At 38.8% G+C, this 13323-nt stretch overlaps 1 protein-coding gene across 1 annotated transcript; it reads left to right on the forward strand.

Annotated features, from left to right (window-relative positions):
• The first annotated feature begins 9121 nt into the window (after positions 1-9121).
• Positions 9122-13286, forward strand: LOC145479962 (metabotropic glutamate receptor 2-like). Its single transcript, XM_081458438.1, has 2 exons — positions 9122-10056; positions 10464-13286. The coding sequence occupies exons 1-2, from the start codon at positions 9978-9980 to the stop codon at positions 13088-13090; spliced, it is 2706 nt and encodes a 901-aa protein (XP_081314564.1). The 5' UTR covers positions 9122-9977; the 3' UTR covers positions 13091-13286.
• The last annotated feature ends 37 nt before the right edge of the window (positions 13287-13323 follow it).

Below are 13323 nucleotides of genomic sequence, written 5' to 3' on the forward strand. Positions count from 1 at the left end.
CTCAGAGGTACCAACACCCCGTTTATAACCCCTTAAAGGTACGACCAGTAGCCCCGTCATTTTTGTATGGGAGTCCTTTCCCTTCTCCCCCCTTCCCCACCCCCCCCCCCGGGAGAATACAAACGTTATTAGATTTCTGTCCTACCTAAATTCTATTTACGAGCCACAAGTGAGGGAAATTGCGAGAGTTTCAACATCTGTCGTCGAACACTGATATTAGATATCCATCTACCGACTGTAAGTATGTGAGATTCTTTTTATATATTTTTAGAGCTCTCCAAATATACTAGCTACTACAACAACTTCCATAACTTTAAATATTTCATGTCCAAAGAACGTGTTCAATGTTAGAAATATTTGAAATGTCAGGGATTTTTCGACCCGTATGGTTAGGAAACGTTATCGAAGAGCAATGAAAATAAAAGACTATATTTTGACCCATTTTCACAATAGAGGATTTCTCTTTCATTAAAATTTTCGTTTTCATCCGCGAGAAACAAACTGATGAGAAATTCAATTCGCTTATAAACGTTTATATTGCAATAGGCTTTTAGCTGTAATCAAAAGAAGATCTCCTTTCATTTGTTTAACATAGCATAAGATAATTAAGCCTGCCTTCTGTTACTAGTTTTTTTTCTTTTTTTTTTTTTGACGTAGGGTGTCCGAGAATCTGTCTCATTTTATATATTTGACAAACCTTATGCCAGAGTTTTTCCCTTGCAAGTCACTTCTGGAGTGTTTTGCGATAGTTATATTACATCTATCTTTGTTTTTTGTTTTAATGAATTAGTATCTTTCTGTATCTATGTTTGCAAACGTTATCTCTGAGGAGGGTCAACATTGCCACTCAACTGATGGCATAATTGTCAAATAAGAACAATTCATTTGGAGATGTCATTGTATCACATACTTTTTAATTTCTTAAACAAGAAAAAGAGCAAACTCAGGCCAACCATTCACTTCTGTTGCGTATATTTGTTTGTCTCAGCACTATTGTTACACAATGTTTCATGATGTGAACATTATGGCCATGAAGAAATGAGAAATTCAAGCAAGCGTTAATTTTCATCACTGTTTCCTCACCAAAACGAATATGACGAAAAGAGTTTGCAAGCGCATTTTTTTGTTTTCGTTCAGTACGTTCAGACATTAACGATTCAGTTCCTGGTACCATCTAGGTTTGTGTCATTTCTCATTACTTAGATCAGTTAGATATATGCCAGGTGAATTTGCGGTTTAAATGATAATGAGTTATAAATTCCTACCTACAAAGTTCAAGACAGCGTACGAGAAATATCCCAATCTTGGGATATTTTCTTCTTGTCCACATAAATGTATCGTTTTCACTAGGCCGAACACGTATCGAGGTAACCACTATCATACGTATTATATTGTCAAAGTGCTCAAAATAGTTTGCTTAAAGTTGCTTTCCTTGGAAATGATATATGATTTCATGGGCTTACTTGTTCCAGCAGCCGGCTTTTTTTTTTTTGTAACGCCTTCAAACAAAAAAAAACAGGGAAACTTATCTTAAGCTTTCCCGTGGCATTTATCCTTTGTCGTCTTACACAATAAACAAGTAAGCCTTTATGTTCAGCTGAGCACATTAGATAAAACTAACCATACTGAATAATGCATCAATGAGAGACAGTTTCGATATGACGTCTTTGTTTTCAGTTTCTTATTGCGAACAGGCTTGAATTACCACATTTTGCAAAACAGTAACGTTTTGGCAAATATTTTTTTACCATGAAAATGGTGTAAATGTCTTATTTCTTCATTACGTTATACAAAAAACAACAGTCATATAAGTATTCAAAATATAATTGTAGTGCCCTGTTATGTTAATATCACTTTTTATTGAAAAGGGAAAAATACTAATTTATCACTATCCCTTTCTTGGCTTTTCTTTTTCTAACTGTCTAACTGACCCACTGGCACGAGAGAGAGGGGATGCTTTCCATTATACCAGACCGACCGGTCAGAGACCAGTGGGATACCAAGGAAAATGGAACGAACCGGGCCAACTAATTAAGAGGAACTGCTCTCGCCATTTTTTCTTCCTTTTTTCGAATTCGCTACATGAGTGAAGAGAAGTAGGGCAATGAACCGGTTTGTCAAAAATGGAACGGCGAATTTCGGTCGTAATATTCCGACCAAAATAAGTGGACCACCTCAAAAGGTGATTCCGAATATTCCAGTCGGAAGGAACCTAAATGGATCTTTCCATTTGACTTCCGACCGAAATTTCCGGAATCTTTGGCACAGTGGAGAGCACCCAAGGCGTTGAGAAACAATCTATTTTATTAGGATGGTCTTTATTTTACAGGGCCACATCACATGATCATGAATCTAATAAATTTGCCGTCGGAAGTTATTAGCTTTATTATATGACTGAGAAAATCACTTCACTGTGATTGGCCGAAAGAAGGCAATTTACAGTCAATTGCACTGCACTGCAAATTAATACCGTGTGTTCGTAATTTTCTAAGGCACAATGAATGAGTAATCGTATGACAGCTGGAACAATTAAGGATTTATAGCACTCGTAATATTTAAATTCTTTCAAATTGCTCTCGCCTAAAGCAGGCTCTAGCAATTTTCAGAGAATTTCCAAATATCACTCGTTGTAGAATATCAGAGACACGTAACTAACACAATTATAAACGTATTCGTTCCGCGGTGGAAAATGAGGAGTGTGGAAAGTGCGGAGTGTAGAAAATGTGTAGAAAATTTCAATTTTCCATTCAATTTCCATGGACATTCCATGTAATGTCCATGCTGAGTGTGGAAAACGAGGCGTGTTTAATATGAAGATTAACAAATAATCTTTAATTCCGTTACATTCTCATCGAAAGAGTGTTTAAAATATCGTGACACATGCGTTTAAATTAAAGAAATCAATGCGCGTAGCATTATTGTGAATTAACAACGTTAACAATCGATCTATTCTCTTCAAAAGCGGGATGTATCCTTACATTTTCATGGCTAAATCGTGCAATATTTTTTCTAGCTATAAAGAAAAAAAGAATAGGTAAATATACGAATTCAATGCGCGAAGCATTACTGTGAATTAATGATGTTAAGAATCGGTCGATTTTCTTTTAAGCGACGCATCATTGCGTTTTCATGGCCAAATCGAACAATATTTTTTGAAGCTCTAAAGAACAGAAACTAATAGATAAATAAAAGATTGAAATCAACGCGTTTAGCATTATTATGAATTCACAATATTAACAGTCGATCCATTCTCATTAAAAATGGGATGTATCCTTACATTGTCATGGCTACATCGAACAATATTTTTGGTAGCTAAAAGTTGAAATCAATACACGTAGCATTATTGTGAATTAACGATATTAACAACGAGCCCGTGTTCTTTCAACATTTCCCTGTGGCCTTCATCAAGTGATTGGTAGGTACCGAGATCGATTAGTACACGGCCGTCACAAGCAGAGTTTTTTCATTTAACATGCGCAGGGTTGGGATGCTAATAGGTGTTGGTAAAGTCTGTGCTGTACACTAACGCCCCTATGTTGTCGTCCCTGCGTACCACACGCCGATCCACGTGCTTGACCATGATGTTGTGTGGTGGCTGACGAAATTTTTCTGCGATCATGTCACCGCATCCGTAGCACTTAACATTTGTTGACAAGGCCACGAGGTAATACGAATGCGGCGACAAACCTGAGTGCAATGTTCCTGCTGCTGCCGATGGTTGGAATGACGAAATGGCCGAGGCCATTCTCTTTCAATGAGAATATAACGGAGTTACACACGCCTCGTTTTCCACACTCAGCATGGACATTACTAAAATGGAAATAGGGAATGGGAAATTGAAATGGAAAATTGAAGTGGAAAATTGAAATTTTCTACACGTTTTCTACACTCCGCACTTTCTACACTCCGCACTTTCCACACTCCGCGTTTTCCACACTCCGCATTTTCTACACTCCATATTTTCCACACTCCTCATTTTCTACACTCCGCACTCCGCACTCCGCACTCCGCGTATTCCACTGTACCAATCTTTAATTATAACTCGAGTCAAACAGATTTTATCAGATGATTTTATCGAACAATTGACGCCTCGGATACATTGAGTGGTTCATTGTGTAAACAACAAGCCACAAGCTGTGTTTGTGGGACATTTCAAGGGTCTAACTGAAACGTTCTGAAACTCAGTTAGTAGCGTTATCAGTGTCTGTGTAAAAACAGAATACTTTCTTTGAACATTTTGTTGCTTTGGTCGTAGATAGCTTGGATCAGAGAGTGAATAATTTTTTCAGCCTATCTTTTGAAGATGTAATTAATATGTATATGTCTTATTTTCTCTTTAATTTATATGCGAGCACTTTTAAAATGTGTTTTTAATTTTCTCGTTAAGAGATCTCGTAATATACTAAGTGATTTTACCAAGTTTTCAACGAAGATATTATATGCATTGACATTATTTAAAGCCCTGAGGCAAGCAATTGACTAAACGTCTTGTCTTTCGTCCGAAAATTCAAATCCGAAGATAACAGGACCAGCTGCAGTGTGCAAATGAATGTCAACTCAAACGAGCCGATCAGTAAATAACTTATTCAAATGCTGTTTCGTAGATAGACTTTTACTGAAGATCTTCAAATCTTACGAACTTTACAGAATACGGCAATTGATTTTGACTGATACGGACTGATATGGATTGATTTGTGAAAGCAAAAGAACTATAAAAGGAAACCACAGAGTTGAAAGTCAAAATACTGGAAAAGGATCTTAAGAAGATAAGGTACGTAAGATTATAAAACCTGAATTGTTCAGTCAGCTCAGAACTTGGAAAAATGATGTTTTACACTCCTGGCTGCTTTTCAATCTACACAGTTTACAAATACATGTAATAAAACCTTGCTAAAACTTCTAACGAAAGATATCCGAATAAGAACTATGGGATTTTCAGTCAGTGATAGCAGATAATTGACATGAGTGTAAACCGTATGTCAGTCCATTTCGCCGATTAAGCCAAGCTAGAGGTGATAACCATGGCCTCTAAAACTCTACATTTTTACATAGTGTCAAATACCGAATTTGAAACCCTTACTTATTTGGTAGTTTTTATAAGCGAAAGAGCATGCTGATCAGCTGTTCAAGACAAACATGACTGAGCATTTGCCGTAAGGGACGAGTCCTTTTTGCATCGCCTTTACGTTTGCATATGCTGCCAATCTCTCCGTTTTAACAGGAGAAAATACAAAAATGTAGTACACAGTATAATGAACAGTTCCAGTTCTGAGGTTAGAAATAACTTGACGGCACTAAGCCACATCATGATTCAACTTATTTCAATTGTAATCAGTTTTGTCCTCAGTGTTGCCTTTGTTTATTTTCATAAGAAAATTACAGTGTTTCGAAAGTTGATTAAAGTTTCCTCAGTACCCTGTAATTATTATAAAAACATGTGAAATTAAACATCTTAAATCATTAAAGCTGTTTAAAGCATCGTTCTCTTAAACCGTACTCTACCGAAGCTAAGGTACACCAACGGCTTTAAATATTCAGAGAGATACAAATATCATGGATTGAAATTAGCGACTTCTGACAAACTGTGCACTAATTTAAGGGGTGGCGAATGGTCCTTCAAAAACTCTGGGTCTCGCAAAATTTTAGTCGAATTTCATGGGTCTCGCAGTCTCGTTGTTTTAGCGGTTATGTGCTTCTCGCAGTCTCGATTTTTATACGAAGCTCTCTCGGAGTCTCGACTTTTTGCAAGGTTAAGGGTTTCGAGGTTCCGATTCGTTTGTTTGTTTTAATAAATGACATCTTCTCGTCACTTGATATTGAATTTCAATAAAGCAACTTTCAAATTTCCGAGAAAAAGTTTTAATCCCAACTTCTGCCAAATTGTCTGAATTCCACAAAAAGCTACAAAACTTACCGCAACGTCATTTTGGCGCCAAAAAAACAGTTATTTTGTTCCAGGATATCCTAACGTAGTGTGTTATAGTCGAATTTCCAGTTCCAGCTCGTTCGCAAAGGCTGGCTAAAAGGGGAATCAAGAAACCACACACAACCCACGATAGCTCATGATGAAACCCACGAAGTCGAAGAACTTATCTGTTGTCCCCTGTGGAACTCTGTAAAGGCACAAGTATTTACGACAAAAGGCTCCTTTGTAAGACTTCTGTACAAGCTCATTCTCGCTCATTCTTATATCTCCCAACTAAATCTGGGGCTCAAATTTTAAGCGTCTGAGGCCCTCGCGCTCGCACTCAAAACACTTTGAAGTCTCGGTCTTACAATCTAAAAAGTCTATATGTCTCGGGCTCGCAAAGAAAGGCGCTAGTCTTGCCGTCTCGCAAAGTCTCGCATTTACCACTCACCACCCCTAATTTAAGATTTGCTTGCCGAGCGGCAACCTCGCTGGACGAGACTCCGCATAAAGAAAATTAAAAACACAAAACAAAGTCGAAAAACTCTTCTTTTTTGTCGTCACTAGGGAGTGTCTCTTTAGCCAGAGGATGAAGGTGTACATACGACAAACACAAGAGAAAAATTGTGTTGAAATGTTGAAATGTTATGACGAATTGACAGTTGATTGAAGTGCTAGCTGTAGTTACTTGATCTCTTAATTAAAAAATACCCCGTAAGAACGTGCGAGCTAAAACCTGTTCTTCTGTTTCACAATCAATAGATTATGAGCTCGAGATTTACGAGGCCGAAGCTCTCATCAACTGTCACTTCATTGACATAGAAATCCAGAGCAGATCTAATTGTTTTGTTTACTTCCTCGTGCTATTTTCAAGCAGAAATCGACAAGACTTTCCGTCGTTATATCCATTTTTACTGTAGTCCGATGTTTGACATCATTTTTTTTGCGCTTTTCCGAAGTGAGATGGTCTTCAGTTTACCTCATACCTCAGGCAAGACCGATGTTTAATTAGGGGTGGGGAAAACTCCTTCAAAAAGCACAGCTCTCGCAAAATTTTCGTCAAATTTCAAGGGTCTCGCAGACTCGTGTTTTCAGCGACTATGAGCGTCTCGCGGTCTGGATTTTTTCACAAAGCTGTCTCAGTCTCGATTTTTGCAAGGCTAAGAAAGTCTCGAAATGCCGATTTGTTTGTTTTCTTTTTGAAAAAAGACGTCTGAACGACTTGAGCTCGCATTTAAAGCACTTTGAAGGCTCGGTCTTGCAACTGTAGAAGTCGAAATGTATCGGGCTTGCAGATAAAAACGCTAGTCTCTCCCCCTCGAAAAGTCTCGCTTTTACCATTCACCACCCTTTTATTTCCTTTACTGTTTGAATATTCAGCTGACATTCAAAATACAGTTCAAATTTCTTCAAAATATTTCAAAAGGTCTTCTTCAAGTTTCTTCTTTCGAATTCTTGCGGCTTTGCAGGGATGATATGTTAATTCTTAGTCCATATTTTGTATTTAGTGGACGTTAAAATTTCACTCAGTCTTTGTCAGGTAACAGGTGTTCTTTTGCTTGTTTATCGTTACCAAGGTGCATTTCGTTTTATTAGCTTAGTGTGGGAATTACGTTTGTTTCATTTAGCGTGTGGGTGTTGGACATACAAACCGATTTCCTTATTTTTCTTTAAAGTTGACGGAGCCATTATTGCAGAAAACAAACTACATGTACATTGAATTGTGGAGAAAACAATCTACAAAACTACAGAACTCCGTCCTTCCTTGATACTCAGGTTTACGAGCCAGAAGAGAGAGAGAGGCTGCGCGATTTTCAACATCTGCTGCCGAACATTCGATATCCTGCTACTGACTGCAAGTATCTGAAAAAAAAAGTTTGTGTTTTCTACCGATACGTATTTTTAAAAAACCGTCTCTAGGTATAGCTTGTCATTGATTCTAACTACAACAGCTTCCATAACTTTACAAATTTCATCTCGGTCCCAAGATTCGTGTTTAATGATGTTGCAAATATTTCAAAAGGTCAAGCTTTCTTCGAGCCATATCGTAAGGTTAAGAAACGTTGCGGAGGAACAATGGAAATGAAAGGCCACATTTTGATCCGTTTTCACAACAGAGAATTCCTCTTTCATAAAAGTTGCGTCCGCTAAGAACTTCCCGATAGAGAATTCATCTCGCTTGTAAACGTCTATCTTGCAATAGGCTTTTAGCTTTAACCAAAAGAAGATCTTCTTTCATTTGTTTAATTAATTAAACAAGGCCGGTAATTAAGCCTGCCTTCTGTTACTCGTTGTTTTCGCCGGAGGTTTTCCGAGAATCTGTCTCATTTTATATATTTGACAAACCTTATGCTAGAGTTTTTCTCTACAGCAAGTCACTTCTGGAGCTGGCTGTTTTTTCTGAACGTTATTTATTACAGCTATCTTTTATTAGCCTTAATGAATTAGTATCTTTCGGTAACTGTATTTACAAACAACATCTCTAAAGAAGGCCAAAAAGCGGCCAGCACTGCCACTCAACATGGCATAGCTGTCAAAAGAAGAACAATTCATTTAGGGATGTCATTGTATTACACACTTTTTAATTTCGCGAACAAGAAAAAGAACAAATTATCCATTCATACCTGTTGGATGTATTAGTTCGTCTCCTCACTATTGTTACACAATATTCAAGTTATCCCGCAAATGTTTTTTTCCCTTTAAAGAAAACCTTTCGTGATTAATGTACCGCGATCTACACAAGCATTCCTTCAAAGAGGAGTTTCAATTTGTTAGTTTTCATGCATTTTACGCTGAAAGATTTTGAGAAGCCTCACGAGAAACACAAATGGAAGGAAAAATAGAAAAGTTGAAAATGCAATCAATTTACATGTAATAGTTTTACATGAAAACTGCTAACGGATGATAGCGGTGAGGTAATGTGTTTCACTCAACTTAGTCACTCCGGTTCCAAGGAACCTGCTCCAATATTGTTGTCGCTTTGTCACATTTAACTCGTGAATATGCTAAAAGGGGCAGTTATACGGTCAATTTAGACACTTTTCTAACGTGCATGTAACTGACCTCAGACCTTCAAATCGAAGAAACCTTGAAATAACAGCCAACCAAGATGGAGAAACAGAGGAAGCAATTAATTGAGCAAAAAACAAGGATGCCTACAATTGAGCTTAAGATGGATTGTAATTAACAAACTTAAAAAGCTGCGTCATCCCCGAAATTGCTGCTAGCCATCAACTGAAAATCAGGCTTTTCCAATAAATGTCTAATTGTAAACTGGATAAGTAAATTCAGATGATTTGAGTAAACGAAGTGACATCATTTGATTGACTTGAAAAAGGCAGCGACAGGAGAATGACGCCACAACAAGTTCCATAAACAACGCAGGGTAAATTGTAACTTTAAAAACTTGCTACATGCTAATATATATGGCAGCGTTAATATACTACGTTCTGAATTTGTACCAAAACCTCAATAGATAGACACCTTCATTGAATTATATCAGAGTGGCCCCCTTCGAAAAAGCAATATCGACTGGTATCCACAGAGTCACTGATAAAAATTACATAAGAACTTTAAATTAAAAATTAAAAATATAGTTACTAATAAAAAGCGCTAAAAAAGAGATGCCAAAAGAAATAAACAAAAAATTGAAATAAAACAATACATAATATGTAGACTTAACCTATTGAAAATTTAACACCATAATCATAATTGCAGGAGTTCTTAGCAAATTCTGCTGACAAACCCACGGTAGGTGAAACTAGTTGTTTCACCTGGGTGTGCGATTATGAAAAGGTGGTTAAAAATAAATAATTAAGAAACTATAGGCAATGTACATGACTTTTCATTTGATGCAGCTTTACACAAGCTGGCATACTGCTGATTATCAAGCCTACTCTGCAGACTGAACCATTTCAGAATTTTTAGTCATGTCCCTCTCCTGAAATCTCAGTCAAGCGTTAATCAGCGACAAATGTTGACAGAAAGCTATGATCTGAAGCTGAAGTTACCAGTTATAGTTATTTTACAAATTTGATTCATCTTCTGATCTTTTTTCAGATTGGGAAACATGCTAGTTACCAGGTTCTTCCGTTCCCTAGTGGCACTTGCTATGCTGCCTTACTGGTCAGCGTACTCAACTGAACTTGGTAAATAGTTCGATGGTTCGTCCAGTGCAGGTCTAGTGCAGGTCTAGTGCAGGTCTAGTGTGATCGTTAGTTGCGCGAGGGTAGGCAGACGTTTATACTTCAGAGAGTTCTTGTTTTTGGTCATTTCGTATCTCACTGATTTTTGGATCGTGCACTGCAATTAACTGACCAAGTAACCAGTCGCCAAGTAATGCGCCAAGTAGATAAAGATAAACTTGAGAATCAGGGTCGTAAATCTCCAAAAGTGAATTCAACATTTAAATTGATATCACTGTGTTAACGTGTTTTTCCTTTTGGCTCGATCGAATCACATCGTCAAGGCTAGGCGTAAACGTCCCTATTGTTCATTTAACTTTCTCTGATGGTCGAGCTAATACAAATGCTATTCCCATTTGTTTTTCATTCAGAGGTCAAGACAATTGAGCTGAGCGGAGATATAATAATGGGAGGACTCTTTCCAATTCACCAAAGAAGTAAGCAGACAGAGAATGCTTGTGGTGTTATTGATCTTCAACCTGGATTCCAGTACTTGGCCGCCATGTTATTTGCCATTGAGGAAATCAATAACGACCCGAACCTGCTCCCGAACATAACACTCGGTACGAAAATCTACGACACTTGCCGAAGTCAAACAATTGCTGCTGACCGTGCGAAAGACATAATAAAATACACTCTTGTGGATCAAGATGCGCCATTAGCAGGAGTTATTGGACCTTTTGTTAGCGATGTTTCCATAGCAGTGGCAAACTTACTGCGTGTGTTTGACATCCCTCAGGTCAGTTATGGATCAACTAGCGCGGATTTAAGCAACAAGGAGATTTTCAGCTACTTTTTTCGCACCGTTCCACCTGATTCCTTTCAAGCACACGCTCTTGTCGATGTTATCAAAGAGTACAACTGGGACTACATATTTACCATCAACTCCCACGGGAATTATGGGCAGAAAGGAATGGCTGAACTACGGAAGGCTGCAGACGCCGCAGGCATCTGTGTCGCAGACGCTGCTCAACTTCCAAGTCTCCCAAAAGATGAAGATTTTAATGAGGTTATTAAGAACATGGTCATAAGGAGAAGAGAAAGTTCAAATTCTGTAAACACTATTGTGCTGTTTACAACCCACGCCGACTCTGCTGATTTACTCCGCGCAGCTAAAGAGGCTGGGGCGACCCAATTTACCTGGGTTGGGAGCAACGGCTGGAGCAATCGTTTTGACGTCACAAACGGAAATGAAGAAGTCGCAGACGGCTCCCTAACTGTCAATCATCTTGAAGGAGAGATCCCGCGATTCCAGAAACACTTTAAGAATTTAAAACCAAGTAACAACAAGTTTAATCCTTGGTTTGTCGAATTCTGGGAAGAAATAATGAAATGCAATATCCCTGGAGCAAACGGAAGCGTTGCAAATATGTCAAGATCTTGCAGGAGCGATGAAACATTACCTTCTGGAATGGAAATGGCGCCTGTGCGAGTGGTGATCAATGCAGTCTATGCTATGGCGCATGCGCTGCATAATCTTCAACAACACTACTGTCCAGGGGTGAACGGCATCTGCATCAACATGACCAAAGAGTTTCAAAGAGAGAAATTGCTTACATTTCTAAGAAACGTGACCTTTTTAGATTCTGCTTTAAACGTCACCATTCGTTTCAATCAAAATCAAGAAATAGATGGTGTATATGACATTAAAAACTTCCAAAATGAGGATGGTGGAGACTGGAAATACAACAATATTGGAAATTGGCAAGGGCAATTGTTCCCGGATAATAAAATCCAAGGAATGCTGAAAGTAAATAATTCTCTGCTACGCTGGGGCAGACATAAGGCGCATCCTCCTACGTCATTTTGTAGCAAGCCTTGCAATGATTCACAGATACACAAACCAAGAAAACGAGATCCTAAGTGTTGCTGGGACTGTATAAACTGCAAGGACAACGACATCATCAAAAATGACACCTGTCAATCATGTCCAATAGGTTACTCACCTAGTGAAAACCTGGTTTTCTGTGCAAAGCTACCTGTGCTGTATCCAAAGTGGTCAAGCACTCCTATCGTAACCTTCACTGTTATTACAATCTTAGGAATGCTAGGCACGTTAACCACAGTGGCGTTATTCATAAAGCATAGAAGTCACAGTTTTATCAAAGCAGCTGGCAGGGAGTTAAGCGCCATTTTGTTTTTAGGGGTGATGCTTTGTTACGTAACACCGTTCACATTTTTTGGCCAACCGACCGACAGGCTTTGCGGCGTGCGGCGTTTTCTTGAAAGTGTGAGCTTTACCGCATGCTATGCTCCTGTACTCATGAAGACAATTCGTATATACCGAATCTTCCAAAGCGCCAAGAGCTCAGTCACCCGGCCTTCACTCACCCGGCCTGGATCACAGGTCCTTATTTCCATAGGGCTGATAGTAGTACAGCTATTGCTCACCACTTTGTGGTACATTTCTGATGTCCCCAGGGCCCAGGAAGTGTACCCCTCTCAGGGCATTGTTATTGTCCAGTGCGCAGTCAACGAATTTACATTAGCAGTAAATATTTGCTACAACTTTCTTCTAATGTTCTTATGTACTATCTTTGCATTCAAGACGCGAAATTTTCCAAGGAATTTCAACGAGGCAAAGTGCATTGGTATCAGCATGTACCTCACCTGTTCCGTGTGGATCATCTTCCTTCCATCTTATTTAAACACGTCCGACGCTTTCATTCGTGTGTATTTAAGCTGCGCGACTTTCATTGTGCTCGGTACCATAACTCTGTGCGGTTTGCTGGTTCCCAAAGTAATCATTCTTTTCTTCACAAATGGCCAACCCCCTAGCGTCACTGAAAACTATACTGTGCCTGCTCCGCTAGGGAACACGGGAAACCGCATGCTAAGTAGCGCGGTTGCGGGTTCACAGTTGCAATGGGGTCACTCTCTCAAGAGGTGTGCAAGGCCGCTCAAGGAACCGCCACCCACTCAATCTCACACTGGGAGCTCCATAGGTACAAGCACATCCAACTTACACAAAGTTTCTACAGAATTAGCGGCGGCTTAGAGTTTACTGGTTCATTGGTAGTTATAGGAACCATTTCACAGCAAGACCGACCTTAACCGCAAACTACATATATAACAACTGTTTACTAAGAGACGAATGATGATTTCATTTTTCGCGGTGTATAAAATGGCTTTCACATCGAAGAAAACGAGTCTGAATATGACGAAACACTACAGAAACGCGCCATGACTGAAGTAGTTTGGTTACAGTCGTTAGATATAGAATATGACAAG

The sequence above is a fragment of the Orbicella franksi genome, chromosome 2 (assembly GCF_964199315.1).
Source record: "Orbicella franksi chromosome 2, jaOrbFran1.1, whole genome shotgun sequence".
In the NCBI taxonomy this organism is placed as follows: domain Eukaryota; kingdom Metazoa; phylum Cnidaria; class Anthozoa; order Scleractinia; family Merulinidae; genus Orbicella; species Orbicella franksi.

Excerpts from the sequence above, each read along its gene's own strand:
- LOC145479962 (XM_081458438.1), top strand. The coding sequence starts at position 9,978 with ATGCTAGTTACCAGGTTCTTCCGTTCCCTAGTGGCACTTGCTATGCTG. Across the intron at positions 10,057-10,463 it reads AGCGTACTCAACTGAACTTG|AGGTCAAGACAATTGAGCTG; the intron begins GTAAATAGTTCG and ends TTTTTCATTCAG.